Source organism: Microtus pennsylvanicus, chromosome 14 (genome assembly GCF_037038515.1).
Source record: "Microtus pennsylvanicus isolate mMicPen1 chromosome 14, mMicPen1.hap1, whole genome shotgun sequence".
Lineage (NCBI taxonomy): Eukaryota > Metazoa > Chordata > Mammalia > Rodentia > Cricetidae > Microtus > Microtus pennsylvanicus.
In genome coordinates this window covers 25,374,000-25,392,912 of record NC_134592.1, presented here as the reverse complement: position 1 = coordinate 25,392,912, position 18,913 = coordinate 25,374,000, and the positions used below count along the sequence as shown (strand labels likewise).

The following is an 18,913-nucleotide window of genomic DNA, read 5'->3' as shown; positions in this document are numbered from 1 at the left end:
CACAATGAAACAATAGTCTAGGTAAAATATGTATTAAGCTGAGTGTTTCTTATTCCAAAAGCTTGCAGCCAAAACTATCTCAAACTTCAGCTATTTCCCCCAGATTTAGTGTATACACACACACACACACACACACACACACACACTATCATCTATCCTGGATACGTGAACTCCAAGGTATATGGATGGTATTTTTCCTTCATACATTAGAAAATATAAATATAATTTCATATTTTAGTAGCCTGTGGGTTTATTCTCTTTTCTGGGAATAGTCTTATATGTAATCCTCTCTAGCCTGTAACTCACTACTCAGACAGACTGGTCTTCAACATGAAGTGAGTTCCCTGCCTGTGCCTCCCAAGTACTGGAATCCCAAGTGCATACTAACATGCATAGTCTTGTTTTGTTTTCTTTCTTCAGACATAGTCTTTTTTTATAATTTGCTTTTATTTATGTGCATTTTTTTCCTGCAAATATGTCTATGTGAGGGTGTTGGGTCCTCTGGAACTAAAGATATAGACAGTTATGAACCACCATGTGGGTGCTGAGAATTGAACCTGTGTCCTCTGGAAGAGCAGCAAGTGCTCTTAACCACTGAGTTGTCTCTCAAGCCTTTTAGTCTTCTTTTTTTTTTTTTTAAGACGGGGTCTCAATGCATAGTCCAGGCTGGCCTCAAAATGATGATTCTCTTGCCTCAATCTCCTGAGAAATGGAATTACAAAAGTGCCCTATGATGGCCCCAGTGAGACTTGAGGTAAAATTACTCCATTTATTTCTTCCAAAGATATCATTTCTCTTGCTTGCCCCAAGAGGTTTCCAACACTCTTTTAGCTTCGTTTTGTACCTGCAGTATTTTTATGCATCTAACCGTAGCTACATTTAGGCAGGGTTTCATTCCGTTATGCTTACATAGTCCTTAAGACACCAACTGCTACATACTCTGTTCAACCTATAAATTTTTAGAAAACTCACATTTGGATTAAGCTTAGGGAAATAAACGCTGTAGAGAAACTAATGCCAAAGAGATCAAAACGACTTTGCGCAATTCAAAGGCAGGAGAGAAGGCTCAGTGGTTAAGGGCACTCATTGCTCTTGCAGAGGACCCAGGTTCTATTTCCAGCACACACCCATGGCAGATTACTACCATCTGTAACTCCAGCTTCAAGGAATCTGCCACCCTCTTCTGGGCTTTATAGGTAAGCACCAGGCATGCATGTGGTTCACAAATACACATGCAGGCAAGCAATCATACACAAAGAATTTTTAAAAAAATACAAATAAGTAAAAATAAAAATTGTAATAGCTAGGGCTGGAGAGATGGCTCAGTGGTTAAGAGCATTGCCTGCTCTTCCAAAGGTCCTGAGTTCAATTCCCAGCAACCACATGGTGGCTCACAACCATCCATAATGAAGTCTGGTGCCCTCTTCTGGCCTGCAGGCATACACGCAAAACAGAATATTGTACACATAATAAATAAATATTTTAAAAAAATTGTAATAGCTAGTATTGTGCAGCACTGTAAATATTGTCTAGGTAGCAAGACTGTATGTACATAAGGAGTCATGTGACTAGCAGCTGACCTGCTTCTTATGGGCTTAAGGGTAGGTAGAAAAGAAGGGATGGATCTGGGAAGAATTGGAGGAGGGGGTAAATATGATTAAAATATATCACATGAAATTCTCAAATGACTAATAAAATTAAATTTAAAAAGAAACAGCTACCTTGAATTGTCCAGAACAGTTAATTTTCAGCAAGTTTATAAATCTTAGCAGTTTAAAAAATATACTCTTAAACTTAACTGATTTCTGAAACAGAGCTATGGGTGCTAGCATGTTTGGCTGATTCCCTACAGTTTTAATAACATATCAACCACAAAGTATTTTGGTATTTTTTAAGAAGAAAATTACATAATTTTATGAACTTTAATGTTTAAGATTAAGCTATTCTGCTCAAATCTTCCATAATCCTGAAATTGTTAAATACAATACACACAAATAATTGCAATTTTAAATTAAATAACTAGAGCCAATGTAAGTGTCATGTTCAAGTCTTACCGTAATACTTGATGCATTCATATGCTGTATCAACTTAGAATCAGGGACAATAACTTGTGGTGCTGTAGCTACAAAGACACAAAGAAAATAAGACATTTGCAAACAAGGACCCACAAGGGTACTTCACACTCACAGCAATGTTACAAAACGACAGCGACGTCACTCTTTTCATACTTGTATTTCTACAGTAGAATATTCTCAAACTATTTTCCCTTTTGGAAGTTTTTAAATTTTTCTATGGAAATCAACAGCTGGGATATATTCATTTTATACTGAAAAACATTAAAATGATAACCAGGGCAGGCATGGTAGTGTGCCTTTAATTCTAACACCCAGTAATCAGGCAAGCAGATCTCTGAATTCAAGGTCAGCTTGGTCTACACAGTGAGACGCTATCCAAAAACAAACAAACCAAAAACCAAAACCCTATAACATCCTTTTACCAACTTGACAACTACACAATCGAGGCATTTTAACTAACTATTTAAAATACAAATCAAGGGCGTAAGTGCTTGCTGTCCCAGAGCACGGGCGCTGCAGCAGCACTGCTCCATGCAGCAGGCGGGCAGAGGGTGATCACAACAGCGAGCCTGAGAGAGACCCCGTCCATCTCAAACACCCCACTTGTCTTCTGACTCCATGCACGCACCATGTCCATGGGCACCTACATCTGCATGTGCACACACATCACACACAATCCAGAAACAATGGCGATGTCAGTTAAAAAATGCAAATAATTGTTTGATCCCGCAAATTTCAGAGAATGCACAGATAATCCCATTATCTTGATACTCTCTGAATGAAAAAAATCAATTTTAATTTATGATGATCTAAAATCCTAGTGCCATGCCTAAAGGCAATAGGAGGAACAATCATCAAAGATGGAAAGGATGAGATTATGTGGTACAGACTTAACATAGGGAAGAGGTGCTGAGGTAGCCTAAAGACCAGAACTCCATCCTTAGAACTCACATGGTGGAAGGAGAGAACAGACTGCTGCAAGCGGTCCTGACTTCAACATGTGTACCATGGTCTATCACTCCTCCACAAACACTAACTAAGTAAATCTTAAATTAAAAAAAGATATTCAAAATCTCTTCGCTATAAACAATATAGACTTTTCTACTACATATCACTACTTGTTTTGTATTTCGCAGATGAGATGAAACAAATCCGTCACCAAACAGTTACCACCTTAAGCCAAGCTTTCATGTATCCTGTTTCCTTTCCCGGTCAAGATTCATCTAACTACAATATTGAGGAAATTTTGTAACTGGATAGATTTTGTCATATTTAAAACAAAAAGTTTTGTATGATGGATCAAATGCTTTCTTTTTCCCTGGGTTTTTCAAGATAGTTCTTCAATGTAGGCCAGGCTGTCCTGGAACTTCTATACTATAGACTAGGCTGGCCTTGAACTCAGCCTCTACCTCCTAAGTGCTGGGATTAAAGGCATGCACTACCACAACCTCGCATGCTTCTTTCCAGGGCTCAGATTTTTCTTCAACTGTGAAATATAGCTAATAGCTATTCTACAACATCCCAGTAAAAGATTAACAAACAGAACCTATAAAATGATTTGTATATTGTAAAAACCTATAAAGTCTATAAATGAGTTTTTTCTTTAAACCAAGCATTAAAATTTAGCATTAAGCTAAATTTCATATTCATTTTCTACTTAAGCAACAAAATTTCTCTAGTATACATGGATAAAAATAAAACAAACATTATCTCTGAAAGAACATGTTCTATAAAGAAACCATATATATACCTTATATAACATCATGAAACCCTTCAGAAATAAGCCTCTACAGATCAGGATCCCCATTTTTTTTTCCTTAAACAAATAATTTCAATCACAAACTCAGCCAAAAGAAAGAAATAGAACAATCAGTGTAATTTCCCCCAACCAAGTATTTATTTAAAAGCATGATACAAGAAACCCAAGAGTCAAAAGAATACTTTCCAAAGACAAGTGTAGTTTGTAAGCCATGACAGGAACCAATCTAGCTCTCTCACCTTGCTGTGATGCAGGAATAAGGACCTGTTGGGTCTGTGCTTGCTGAGGTACCGTTTGCTGAGGTTGCGCTTGCTGGTGGTGGTGGTGGTGGTGATGCTGCTGCTGTTGGGGTTGATGTTGCTGCTGAACTTGCAACAAAAGCTGCTGCTCTTCTGAATGAAATCCATCTACTGCCCTAGACTGCATTAATTTATTCTCCCACAACTAAGACAGAGAACAGTAAAGTCTTCTCAGTGAGTAAAAGAAAACTCTTAACATATGGGCAAAACATTTATTAGGTGTTTATAACTTTATTCCATTTTAAGAAATGATACAATCATAAAAAAAATAGCCTGCAATTCTTACACAAGTTTTATATAAGGAAAATAAACCTTTATCAAATTTCATCTTTAATAAAGAAGAACATTCCAAGAAATGTTAATTGGCAGGAGTTACTTAACCAAGAGCCAATACCTTAAAAATCTCAGCTTCTCTTTTCATTTCAAAACACTTATTAAATTACTTTTATAGAACTTTGCTCAATATGTATTTTCTATCTCATCAGGTGGTGGAGGGACACACCTCTAATCCCAGCACTCAGGAGGCAGAGACAGATAGATCTCTGAGTTCCAGGCCAGCCTGGTCTACAGAGCCGAGTTCCAGGACTGCAGGACTACACAGAGAAACCCTGTCTCAAAAAAACAAACCAAAAAACAAAACAAAAAAAAAAAGCAAAAACAAACATCCCAAATTTTCTATCTCTTAGATAGTCAACAGAACAAATATTCATCTCTCCTTCAGTAGAATGAGAAGTAGAGGCATTCTAAATTAAGATAGACAACTTCCATTTGTCTAATCCTATAAGAAAAAGAAATTGAGGCCTCAATGGTCACTCTACACCTCTTGAAATTTCCTTCCTAGCAATATGCCAAAGATTGACAATCACTTCCTGCTTAGTCATTTCTATAGGCAGAACATATATAGCCTAAAAATTCAAATTCTGCAACATTCCACAATCTGTACTGACTGCTACTAACATGGACAGTCTACTAACACGACACCACCAGTTGAAAATTCCACCTGATAAAATTTTACTCAAGCATAAAATTTAAAATAGTGTGTGAAATTAGTTTCTAGTAATGTATTTAAGGTATATATAAAATGTAAGTAAACTTTACTGCATATTATATGCAAGTATTTCAGAATCTGAAAAAATGTGAAAAGAAAATATTGCTGGGTAGGTGACACCTTTCAGATTAGGGATACCCAATCTGTATCTCCTCATTTCACTGCAGGGTAAATTCTATAATGGGAGGAGGAGGGAAAGTCGCCCAAGAAAGAAGAAATGAAAACATTTCCAACTATTTCATTAACGTATTTGCTTTTCTGTTATGCTTAATGTTTAATTTAGAGCCTTACTCCCAAATGAGCCTTTAAAATACAAATGAAACAATTTGGTCATTTTCACACTTGCACGTCTACACATACTGCTTTTAATGCCAGGAACTGCTCTTGGGATACTGCTAATTCACAGGCTTCTCCAAGATCCTCTCAGATAACTACATGCTAGTGACAATTCCAGCATCCTTCCAATAGTGTACTGAAAGAATTAAGTAAAGTCAGATTTACAGTAAAACTATTTCTCTAGGAAGCCCAATACTTAAATATTTAAAAAGATACTAAACTCTATTCATAGCTATCAGAGTTAAAGCCAGTGGCCACTGAATACTAGCTGCTATTATTACTGTAGTAGTGGTTTTAAATATGTAACAGCATTACATCACAAGTTGGGGAACCAGTTAATCCTGGTTTGTCTACTAATATGACTCAATCATGTAACATTCTTAGACACTTTCCTCACCTAAAATTAAAGGAAAATTGATTTATATTACTCCTAAACTTCTAGCCAGCAATAGAGGCTTCTACAAACCCCACACTAAAAACAACTGGTTTCTTCCTGTAGCAACAAAGTACTACTTCCTAAGGGTCCAAATTGTGTCTGGCTGATCTCCGCAAAGTGAGCTAAAAGCAGGTCAAAACAGGTACCTGCATGACAAGTAAGACATGAGTAGATTATATAAGTTTCTCAGATATACTAGTCACCTGAACCTCCTGTCTTCCTCTTTTTCAAACTCAAAACCTGGTTTCGTGAGTCAAAATCAAGGTGAAGGGGTTGTTGAGATGGTTCAGGGGGGGTTAAGGCACCTGTCACCAAATTGATAATGGGTTTGATTTCTGAGACCCACACGGTAGACAAGAAAATCAACTCCCACAGTTATCCTCTGACTTCCACATGTGCATGGTGGTTCATATCCATACATATATGTGCATGCATAATTTTTTTCTAAAAAATTAAAATGTGAAGTAAAAGAGCAATTGATGTTTAAGAAAATGGTTTTTAAGGTTTTTAAGCCAGGTGTAGAGGCAGATGCCTTCGAGGCCAGCCTGGTCTACATAATAAGTTTCAGGACAGCTAGAGCTACATAGTGAGATCCTGCCTCGAGGAGAAAAAAGGTTCTCTGCACCACAATTTTCTAATTGAGATGAGGACGAGGTTCCAACCTAGTTCTTTTTGTTTATTTTTAATTTAATTTTTTGTCATTTTACATACCAGCCCCAGTTCTCCACCCCCCCCCCATTCTCCCACTCTACTACCTCTCCCTATCCCACCTCCCATCCACTCCTCAGAGGGGGAGCCCAACCTAGTTCTTAAAGAACATGTTCTAACACTGACTGGTAACAAACCCCAACCTATCATACTTAAAAAAAAAATTATCTTACTACTTGTATGTGAATTATATTGTGTGAATATATGTCACATGCTTATGGCTGCTCTCCCTAACCAAAAGAAGGCTGGATCCCTTGGAACTGGAGTTACAAGAGGTTTGGAGGTACCTGAAGTGGGGTCTAGGAACAGAACTCTGACTGACTCATTGTTCTAGCCTCCCCCTCACACTTTTCTAAATTCATGCTTCATTTTTATTACTATCAATTGGTCTACCCACTGGAATGAGAGCACATCATTCCAATTAAGCCTCTAATAAACAGAAATATTGACTACATGTAATATGCAGTTGAGTATTAGGGAATACTATTTTTCTGTTGGGGAATATTCTTTTAAGGTATGTGACTTTTGTTTATGCTGCTTTTAACTCTGTGAAGCTATGATTCTTTGCCTGTCTAACACTTAATTGTCTAATAAAGACCTGAACAGGATAGCAAGGCAGGAACAAGGCTAGGCAGGGCTGGCAGGCAGAGAATATAAACAGAAGGAGAATCAGGAAGAGACGAGCAAGGAAACAAAGAGAGGACATCAGGGGTCAGCCACCTAGCTACATATACACAGCAAGCCACAGAAAAAGAAGTAAAGAAAGATATACAGAAATTGGGAAAGATAAAAACCCCGAGGAAATTTTTGGTAGCCGGAAAAGCAAGATGTGAGGTAACAAGCCATGAGTCTCATGGTAAAATATAAACTAAAAGAAATGGGTTAATTTATAGTTAGAGCTAGCCAGCAAGAAGCCTAAGACACTGGCCAGATAACTGTAACTTAAAAAAAGAAAGAAAGAAAAGAAAAGAAGAGCTGGCACGAAAAAGCCAAGGTAAGACCAGGCATTCCTAAGAATAAGAATCCGTGTATGATTTATCTGGGAACTGGGTGGTAGCCCCCCAAAAGCCAAAAGAGTCAAATATCACAAAACAGCTGAGTGTATGTTCAACTCCCCTACTTTCCCATATCAAGAGCCTATCAATCAAAAAATCATAACTGAGAAGGTTTCAAGTGTACTTCAGTGGTTAAGAGTGCTTGCCCAGTTAGCATGAAATGAGAACCACTAATTCAGAACAAGAAAATAACGAAAAAAGAAGAAAGTAGGGTGGAGGGGAAGAGACAGCAGCTGCAGATCAGTAAGTAATTCTGAGGTGTGATCCCAGACCTCCTCTATCAGCAGGTTTAGACGTGAGCCACAAGAACTGACCACATTATTCTGGGGTGCTTCCCAGTGAGTAGTTCAAGTCGAAACCAATGCTTTTCAAATTGAGGATTGAAACCCATTAGTGGGTCATTAAAAAGTCAATGTTGAATTTTGTATGAGAACCAAAATGAAAGGGAAATGCAGCATGAAAAGTAGCTTCTGTATTTTGTTATATTTTCTGCCATGTTAACAGGATTAGTTCTCTGAAGTTTACAAACACATCTTCTGCTTAATTGTAACCACGATAAATCATAATCTGTAGGTTATACAATATGTACTATTGTATATAATGTAGTATATGTAGCCTATAATATATTCACCCTTATAGTTGAGAAAATAGTTCATGTTCCAACTGAAGTCTAAAACTACACTCGACTCAAATATAATATTTTTCCCTACATACATACAAACCCATGATAAAGTTTAATTTGCAAATTATATACAGTGCAAATAAAATTAGTGAAACATAACTATAAGGACCTCCTGTGATAAATCCTATGTGACTGATCTCTTTCTCAAGCACCTTACCGAATGAACTGCAGTCTTCTTGTGGGTTGGTGTGGGAAGTCCTTCTGACTATGTTTTGCTTTTACTGGTTAATGAAGAAAGCTGTTTCGGGTAGTGAAATACAGTGCCTACATGCTAAGATGGTGAAGCACACGGACACTTTGATGGAACAGCTCTATGTAAGGTTAGCTGAACATAAACACTGCGGCATTGCAGCAGGGATTCTGACAACTGGGTGGACACAAAGTGATTAATGGATGAGCTGCATATGCAGAATGAATAAACTGCATAGAGGAATGACTCAACCTCGACTATGCAGCTGGCTGGGGAGATTTCATCATTCTAGTCAGAATGCACACAACTTCAAGCCCACAAATTGCTCATTCTGGAATATTTCATTTAATATTTTTCTAATAAAACTGACCAAAAGTAACTAAAACCTCAAAAAATAACAACAGGGGTTGGAGAGAAGGATTAGTAGTTAAAAGAACTTCTGCTCTTTCAGAGGACCCAGGTTCAATTAACAGCACCCACCATGGCGACTCACAATAGTCTGTAAACCCAGTTCCCAGGGATCTAATGCCCTCTTTCCTGCCTTACAGGCACCAAGCACATGATGCAGACATACACACGTAAAATATATTTTTAATAAAGAAGACCATAGATAAGGGGAAACTAGTACACTTATTTTGAGGAACAGCAGCTTGGTCCCGAGCTGCTACCCATGCCATTTAGTCGGACTCTAGAGCAGAAGCTTAGGTAGTACAGCCTATCTGCCCTAGACTAGCGGATACTCAACTTGAACTATAGTTTTATAGACTAAACTACTTTCAGTGAAATAAGCTTAGACTGCTTTTAATCTGCAGTCTTCTAAAATGAAACATCAAAGTCCCAAAGCCTGAAAGAAAAGCCAGTCACTTATGCTACACATGGTGGTACGTGTCTTTAACCCACAGCACTTGGGAAATAGAGGCAGGTGGATCTGTGATTTCAAGGCCAACCAGGGCTCCACAAAGGGGAGGGGGTATGGTGGTTACTTCCTGTGTATATTAGAAACAGTTTTACTTTTGAATGAACTCCTTCATGAAGAGACTATTTTACTAAGGACCTAACAGATAACTAAGAATTTACCAGTCATTTAGTATGAACTTCAAACAAAATTGGAAAAATAAAACTGTTTTCTATTTTCTATATAACATGCTACTGCATTTTAGGCAGAGTCTGTCTGTATCATCCAGCATGGCCCCATGGGGAATGCAACATTCCTAATTCTTGCCTACTAAATGTCAAAGGTGTCGGCTAGTCTTGACACACGAAAAAGGTCCCATATATTCCAAAAGCTCTGCAGGAGTTGAGCTAATCAATCAAGAATTAGGACTTAGCCAGGTGGTAGTGGTCACGCCTTTAATTCCAGCACTTGCAAGGTGGAGACAGGCGGATTTCAGTGAGTTCAAGGCCAGCCTGGTCTACAAAGCAAGTTCCAGGACAGTCAGGACTGTTACACAGTGTTACACAGAAACCCTGTCTCAAAAAAAAAAAAAAAGTCATGATAGGTATAACTAAACAAATATAAAAATAATAGTCTATAACTATTCACCAAGCATATAAAATTTTATTTATTCAATGCTTATCTTCATTTTTTAAAAAAGATTTATGTTTACAACTGTTTTGCCTGCATGCATGCATGCATGATACCCAGAGAAGTCAGAAGGCATTGGATTCCCTGGAAAATGGGAGTTATGGATGGCTGTGAGCCTTGATGCAGGCACTGAGAACTGAACCCAAGTCCTCTATAAGAGCAGCAAGTTAACTGCTGAGCCATCTCTCCAATCTTTTCATTTTACTTCAACACAATTTTAACTGTATCAAGAAGTTCCAGGTTCTGTCTGCGGTTAAAACAATGTTACATTGTTTTGGCAATAGTAACTGTATTAGTAATGCTGAAACTAGGAATACCAAATTGTATTTCTTTTGCTTAGAAAACTGGAAGAGCCTTTCACTTTATTATTATTCGCTCCCTTTCCCACATTAACTATTAATTCTGGTAAACCCATAATTCAATAATTTTTTGCCTAGCCATCTAAAATTGACATGAAAAACATTAACTTCTGTTCCCAAAAAGGCTGAGGTGTAAAACTGTGTGTATGTGTTACTGAGACAGTTTAATAACTAAACTTTATTTGGTTCTATATAAGTACATATGTAGACATTATCACCTCTTTTAGAGAAAAAGAACCTGAAGAAGTTAGGGAAGTTATCCAAGATCAACAAATAATAGAAGGCAAAAATAGGAAAATTAAAATCCAGGAGTCTATTTCAGTGTCTCTGAATATTGTATCCTGGGCACTTCACTTGTCTCACCCTAATGCTAGCTCTAATCCACACTTCTCATCTAACCACACTGTTACTTCATCTACTGTCTATTTCGTTTGGGAAATGAGTTCCCTAACAGCTTTTGGAAGCTCTGAAATGATTAGTTGTATACTTTATCCAGTAGCTAGGTATTTTGTGGAAACAGGAGAGTGGTTTAAAATGTCTAGCCCAGCATGCTGCTGGAGAATGGGCAGTTCACAGTGGGATTCAAAGTGAACTCTAACCATCCCGTGACGAGGGCACTTAGCTAACAGACGGTGGAATGTGAAAGGAGGGCTTTCAGCTCATGGCACACCTAGGTCCACATTTCTACTACCTACTAGCTAAATGCTCTTGTCAAAGGACAGAAAGTAGGTAATTACTCAATTTATACTCTAGATATTTTTATCAGTGTATCAAGTATCTATGTACAATTAGCGTATGTAGGAAAGTGGTTCTCAAGTTTGGGGTGATTTTGCTACTACTTCCTTAGGGAGACTAGCAATAAAGACATTTCTGAACATAACTACAAAGTGCTATGCAGTGAGCAGAAGGATCTGCTAACATCCTACATGAAACAACTAACCATTCATGTCAACATGCCAGAAGCACCAAATCTGAGGCCCTAGAGCCACATGGAACCTGAATTTTCAGACGCATCACTAACTGAGGAACCTATTTTATCAACACAGAGACTTGCTTAGTGGCAGAGCATTAGCCCAGCATGCACAAGGTGCTTCACTTAATCTCCAGTAATGATAGGAAAATGTATATATGTCAAGTTGTACTTACTATTTAGATATAGGCAGGTCTGACAAATTGTTTTTTATCATTTACTTTAGACTTTTGTTTGTTTTGAGACAGTCTCACTATGTAGCCCTGACTGGGGCCTGCAATTACACATACTAGACTGGCCTTAAATTTGTGCAGATTCTCCCACTTCCCCTTCTTAGTCGCTTATTATTCGCTTTGAAGAGAATTTCTGTTTCTACCACCCAGTTAATTGCCAATCCACAATCCCTTAAATACAAGTTTATCGACAATATCTTATGTCTTCCCTAGTTCCCACAGTTCCCACATCTAAGTGAGCTCCTAACACTTGAGAAACCATCCCAAGAACTGAGCTGAATTTTTTTTTTTAAGTCATGACATTACCTGCAGTATCCAGTTAACCTTTACATTACAGGCGTCCTCACCATGTATCTCAGGTCATAATCTAATTTCCCACTGTATCTGACAGCCTTAGCAACCTTTTGATAACCTCCGTTAAACAGTTAAAAAGGGAGAAGGGCTAGTGTTAAATTAAAGTCCATTATAAATCATAAAATATACACTGACTGTTAACCTTGTTAACTAGAAAATCTGTGTGGCTCAATGTGGTAATCACTAGCCACATGTAGTGATTTAAATTTAAGTAAAATTAATAAAAATGTATTTCTCGGTTGCTCTAATCACATTCCAAATGCCTTACAGACCCATGTGGCTAATGACTACCACGTAGATGACATACAGACACAGAGCATTTCTTCCCAGCACTGTAGACAGCTGTCCCCTGGACAGGACTAGCATCCAACTGCGAAAACTAGGGCACATTCTGAAAATTCTAACGAGGTCCTCAAGAAATTTAATATAGAGAATTAAGTTCATTCTGGTCTAACAGCTTTAACTCTTATTACAACCCAAGATATAAGAGTATGCCCCACTTAGCAATAAAAATAGCATTCTTAAGATTCAGGAGCCACAGCTACTATTAACCAGCTCACTAAATATTTAACTGAATGCCAGCCACACATGGCAGGTACTATGGTAGAAACTGAAGATCAAAAATTAAATGTAAGAAGCATGCAAACGCAGAGACTTGATTTTTCTGAGACAACTCAGTTTCTCTGAATAGAATGTCTTATAGTTATGGGGACCAGTCAGAAGACTGAAGTGTCAAGACTGTAAACTTACAAAACGAGCAATTAATAAAGATCCAGAATTGACCTCTACTATAAATCAATTAAAGTCTTTAAAGCTCATTTCCACACCTACAGAAATTATGTCTTCTACACAGTCTGTATAAAGTTACAGAGTGTAAGAACAACATCTGAAGACAGCAAAGCACTTAGTCCAGTAAAGGACCATGCTAAACTTCTGCATTTATTCTCCGTGTAACTTAGGTGCTTTACGCTGTTCCAACTCCTGTTTCAGAGGAGGTTCTCTAACACTAGCATCCTTAAGCATCAATCAATACATTTCCATTTCTCTCCCACTTGATATTACTCACCTCACTAAAACTTACATTTGTTCCTTTCTCACATCGACAAATTCTTACTGAATATTCTAAAAGTTAACAAATTAAGACATATTTCATCTCCACAATAAAACTCAGATTTACTTTACTTTAAATGAGTGCTAAATTCTAGCTTCCACATCTGAATGGAAAAGACCACAGCTAATGTCCCTAGACATTTATTAGCTGTGATAATTTCAACACACCTCTAAAGGAACTGCTTCCAATTTCTAAATCAAGTTCCTTATCTCTTTATTATATTGTGTATGGATGATGGGGGTGCATATACCATGCATGGCACATGGAGACAACTTTATGCAATCAGTTTCTGCTCCACTTATCTCTTTTCAAAATTACTGAGAACTTCAAAAAAAATTTAGGTCTATGTTTATATAAACGACAGCAATTTTTCCAGAATTAACAACAACAAAAAAGTAGTAGAAAGGACTTAAAAGAAGCTAGATTCCCATCTGCCTCTGTATTTTGCTCTTGTTTTGGTTCAAGAATAGAAAGAAAATTTTCTCTTACAGTTACACAGTTGAGAAACCAAAAGGTATTTTAAAATATTTCTTAATAGTTCAGCAATATCTCAACCTATAACAATGAAATTTTCAGAGTAAAATCTATTAATATATATTGTATTTTAAATGGATCTCCCAACATGCATTGAAAATAAATTATGCATATCTTTCCAAAGTTAACACGTTTCCCTAAACAACAGTGAGTATAAAACAGTCATCAACACAATAAATACACCTAAAGCAAGCCTGCGGCTCTCAAGGAAAGGGACAGTAAGTACTGTGCACACAAGTGTGAGCTGAGCTGCCGGCTTCTCACTGGACAACTTGTGTAGGTATGCATGTGGAGCCTACAGAAGGATCTTAAGTTTTCCTCTATGACTTTCCACCTTTGCCTGGAAACAGGTCTCTCATTAAAACCTGGAGCTCCAAGCTTCAGCGAGCTCCTGGGATCCAGATGTCTCCATCCCCCAAACACTGGGGTGACAGGCACGTGGTGATGGAGATCTGAATTCAGGTTCTCTTAATTTCAGAGTAACCACTCTTAATGTGTCTTTTCTCCAAACACACTAGATATAACTTCAAAATTAAAGAATGATAAACTATGAAATTTTCAAACTTGGGTACTTAGTCCAACCAGTATAAAAATACTCCACAGATCTATGTAAACAAAAATACTATCTCTTTAAAATTTATTTTTCTTACGTATATATGTGTCTTGCCTGCATGAATGTCTGTGCAGCACTTGTGTGCTGATGCCTGTGAATGCAGAAGTGAGCATCTTCTGGGACTGTAGTTACAAACTATTGTGAGTCACCATGTGGGTACCGGGAGTTGAACCCAGGTCCTCTGGGAAGAGCGGTCAGAGCTCTTAATCACTGGGTCATCTCTCCAGTTCCCACACAAATGTCATTTTAAAAAATCTAAGTATATTTGCATAAATTCAAGAGAAAAACTAGCTCTCAATGTTTAATATATAATAACTGGAACATTAAGCACACATAAAGGAGTTAACGCTAGTGCCTAAATTCTTTTATCATAGCAAGGATTTGTTCAATCCCTGTAGCAAACAACTTTTAGAACAGAAATACAGTAAGACTACAAAAACATAAAAGCTGTTACTGAGACGTCATGTAATTGAACCACAAAACACTACATGTGAAGAAGAAAAGCTATTTGGGGGCATTCTGGTAGGTTTCCCTACATTTACTGCATTTAATCCTGAGAACAACCAGCCGTTAAGTCTGTGCTACCAATTCCTGTCTTGGAGGGAAAGAAGCTGAAATGCAAGTCCTCTGTCCACAGTCAGAGGGAGATGAGATGGTACAACTGGGGTTTAAAACGAAGCCCTTCACTAGACTAAGGCATCTCTTCGTCTCTCCTTAACGTCAAACATCCAGACTATGGAAAAGCTACCTCTTGGTGACAAAGGAAGTGGGCTTTTCTTGAGGGTGATATTATTTAAAAAGAGCGCAAACTCACAGTTTTTAGTTCCATCAGGACTTGTTCATCCACTCCATCATCCAGAAAGATGTCTCGTACATCATTAATAACATCTTCAATCACAGATCTATATAATTTAGGCTTTAAAGGAAAAATAAGATTCAATAAAAGACTGATTTCAAAAGTTTAACAGCCTTTAAGAAATTCTTAAATACAAGCCATTTGGCCAACTGTCTAAAATGTACTTTAAATTGTGCCTTTAAAGATATGGCAATCCTAAACTAGGCTTATCACTCGGGAGGCAGACATGAGGAATTCAGATTTCCAACCTAGTCTACAGAGAACCTGTCTCAAAAACAAAAAACAAGCAAACAAAAAACATATTTTGGCCTCATTAAACTGGATTTAATTACATACTTTATAGAGGCATAAGGCTGTGCAATGTAGTTCAGAAACCAATGTTCTTTATGCACACGCAACCCATACAAATTCCTGTTACAATTTCCTTGTTTGTGAGCAAAATAACAAACACCATGATTAATAGTTTATGATGTCTGGGTCCTACTATTCACGCTTGGTTTAACCCCCGTCCTATCTCATAACCTTTCCAATTATTGAATTTTGGGGAACTTTCAGTTCACTAGCCATCTCCTGGTCATAACCAGCAATCTAATCAGAATTTGATCATATAAATGCCTTTGTCCCCCTGCCCTAGTTTGTCCTTCAAGCTACCCCACTGAGCTGTACATTGGCCGTGTAATTTTAAATTGGTATGCTTTAAGGTTTCAAGAAATCAGTTACCCCCAAATCTTCTGAGATTCAGACACTTGGGTACAAATCTGGTTTCACTATGGCTGAAGGTTAAAGGGAAATGCTTAAATTCTAACCTCTTGGGCCAGGGTTTGTCTCTACTGCATACAAAGTCATTTAGATCTGTCCTTTCAAAAGGCAATATTCCAAACTTTGAAAGCCGTAAATTAGAGGCCTCCTGTGGCATCATCAAGTGATTCACTGGAAGGTTCTTTTCAAAAAGTACTAATTTTCTAGCACATATTAAGTAAAGTGGGTGGGTTGTTATACTGGACCCCATGTTAGCCAATGATACAATTAAAACCACCACCTAACCTTTAATGCTTAAAATCCAGTTTAGTACCCCATATATCAATGTATTGTAGGCAGAAAGATCTCTCGAGTGACTAAGCTTCTGTCACTTCGTGCTTTGTGTGTTTGTATTAAGAAAACACGATGAAACATTAGGCGCTGTGTTTCTAACATTTCCTGAATACCTGGTGAACAAAACACTACCAAGTCCTCTGTGAAACATTTAATGTACAATATTCTTTAAGCAGAGAATGTTTTAAAAAAAAAAAGTTCAAGGGGACAAAAAAATCATGTGGTCTAAAATGGTTTAAAATTTAAATTCTATAAAGAGGAAAAATAAAACGATGCTGCAATTCTGGCCTACTTCCCACTACAAACAAAGGCAGCATGCCCTAGCTTTCACAGGAAAACACACTCGGATCTGTGAAAGCAGCCTCCCGGCTCGGAAGCGAAATTTCGGCGTGAAAGGAACCTAGAAATAAATTGAGCTCCGCACGCGGGCGCCTCTCGCCTCGGGAGCACGCACCTCCCAGCCCCGCGCTCAGCAGCTCTCACTATTTAAAGCCGGATCTGGTGTTTAAATGGAGAGGCGGTGACGTAGGCCTGAAAAGCACCTTCCCATCCTGGCAGAGTCTATATTAGAGAGCGGCAATGGCTCTATATAAACAGGGCAGCCAAAGGGAGGAGGACCACAAGGCGCAGGCACTGAAAAGCAGGGTAAGCGGCCGCAGCCATGATGGATCGACCCGAGTCGCCAACGGTACGGTGTCGGGCGGCTGCGGGCTGCTCTGCGGCGTTTGGGGCCGGGCAAAAAAAAAAAAAAAAGAAAGAAAGAAAAAAAGAAAACAAAATGAAACCAAAAAAGAAAAAAAAAACAAGTGTTTTATTATAATTAAAAATTAAAGAGTTGGGGTGGCCTAGTGATCACACTGCATTGGTGACTACGGAAAAGGTTATTTTTATGTGACTGCTTTTTGCAAACCTACGTGATCGCAAAGAACCAAAAAAATGGAGCAGCGGGAAGAAGTAGGCAAATTTCAAGGCGAATGCGGGGACATTTGGGCCACTCACTGTAAGGCTTTGTTTGTCCTGGTGCTTTTGCTAGTCGAAGTTACCACGGGGGTTTTGCTTCCCCTTCGCCATTTTACCCACTGGGGAGGAACCGAGATAAGTGCTTTCCAACCTTCATTTTTTTTTTCTTGTCTTTTTTTTTTTCTTTGGAAGATTAGCAAAATCGGCCCCAGTGCAGGCTTTCCAAAGCACCACCTCCAGAGTGCCCCCGAAGGCACGCCGGACCTTGGCAGCGTCCGAGCGGGCACCCCGGGCGCGGGGCTCGACCCGCGGCCGCTCTGGGGCTGGCCGGGTTCGGACCCCGCGTGGGGTCGCCGCCCGCCTGTCCTCGCCCCGGGGTCGGCAGCCAGGGCCCAACGGCCTGCGTGGCCCGCCCCGCGGCACTCCCGGCCCCGCCGCCCTCCGCCCGCCAGCCCTCGGCGCCCCCCCGCCAGGCCAGGCCCGCGGCCGGCAGCGGCGGTGGAGGGCGGAGGGGGGGACCGGGTCGGGAGCGCCGCCTCGCCCGGGCCCGCCCCCGCCCGCCCCAGCCGTTGCCTGCCGCCGCCGGAACCTTCGCTGCCCCCGCCGGCCACCGCACCACGTCCTTACCACGGTGTTTGTGTTTGCCGAGTTCGCCATTTCCACACACAACACAAACAAGAGGGAACGAGATTTAAAAAAGAAAAAAAAAAAAAAAAGAACCCTCAGACCCGGAGGGTGACTCAAGTCACCCGCAAGAGTGGGGCAAAATTTGCTCAACAAAACCGATCCCGAAGGAGTGAGAGGCGGGAGACCAGGAGGAGGGGGGCACTCCTCCCGCGGCTCGGCGCCTCGAGAATCGCCTTAAAGAAAAAAACAAAAAATAGGAAAAAAAATACAAGCTACGACCCCTCGCGGGGTTAGGGGGCGTCGCCCGCTCCCCACACGGCGCCGCGGAGGGAAACCAACACCGGTCACCGCTCCCAGCGCCGCCGCTGCCGCCACCGGCTGCAGCTCCAGCCGTCCGGTCCGCCTGCTTCTCCCCTTTATATAGCGAGCCAACAAGCTGCGCGAGCTGCCGCCGCCACCGCCGCCGAGAGACAGGGCGGAGGGAGGGAGGGGCGGAAAGGGCGGGGGCAGCGGGGGGCGGGGCCGAGCGCGAGACACCGCGAGAGCCGCGTGCGCACGCGCGCCGGGGCCGAGCGCGCCCTGGCTGGGGCCGGGTGGGCGGGGCCGCGGGGGGGGGATACCAGAGTAAATGCGGCGCCGCCGCCGCCTACCCACCCCTCCACACACACACCCCAAGTCTCGCGTGATCACGTGCTGGGCAGACTGGCGGAAGCGATCCGGGCTGGTGTGGCGGGAGGAGTCGGCCGGGCGATGGAACTGGAGGAGGCTGCTGGTTGTGCCACCCCGTTCACCCCCGCAGAGTTTAAGGGTACCTCGCACGGCTTCGCGTGGGCGCCCGGCCTCTCTGGAGGGACGGAGAGGGTTTGAGGGGCTCCCCGCTGTCTTGAGGATGGCGGGCATGTCACGTGATTGGGCTGCCGGCCCCCGCGCGCTGGGCCTTGGGACAGTTTTTAAATGCGGAGTCATCTTTTGATTCGTGAGCTTAGGTCAAGCGGAAGGGAAAGTTCGCGCCTCTTGCCAAGGATAGACCT

The 18,913-nt window shown here is 40.5% G+C and overlaps 1 protein-coding gene and 1 non-coding gene across 3 annotated transcripts in view; both read right to left on the bottom strand.

Moving 5' to 3' along the window:
- The window catches only part of Gtf2a1 (general transcription factor IIA subunit 1), a 33,546-nt gene extending 15,177 nt beyond the window's left edge, over window positions 1-18,369 (bottom strand). The window contains exons 1-4 of one of the 2 annotated variants that reach the window (XM_075948456.1): window positions 17,883-18,369; window positions 15,162-15,263; window positions 4,074-4,278; window positions 2,055-2,122 (exon numbers count right to left, since the gene is read on the bottom strand). In XM_075948456.1, coding sequence (XP_075804571.1) covers window positions 2,055-2,122; window positions 4,074-4,278; window positions 15,162-15,263; window positions 17,883-17,912 — 405 coding nt within the window. In that variant the 5' untranslated portion in view covers window positions 17,913-18,369. Of the gene's footprint in view, window positions 1-2,054; window positions 2,123-4,073; window positions 4,279-15,161; window positions 15,264-17,294; window positions 17,356-17,882 lie in introns of those variants that run through there. The other variant, XM_075948457.1, reaches the window with a different exon arrangement.
- LOC142835416 (small nucleolar RNA SNORA79) lies at window positions 2,790-2,932 on the bottom strand. The gene has a single exon (XR_012907846.1). It is a non-coding gene; the product is annotated as a small nucleolar RNA SNORA79 (small nucleolar RNA).
- Window positions 18,370-18,913: the final 544 nt, after the last annotated feature.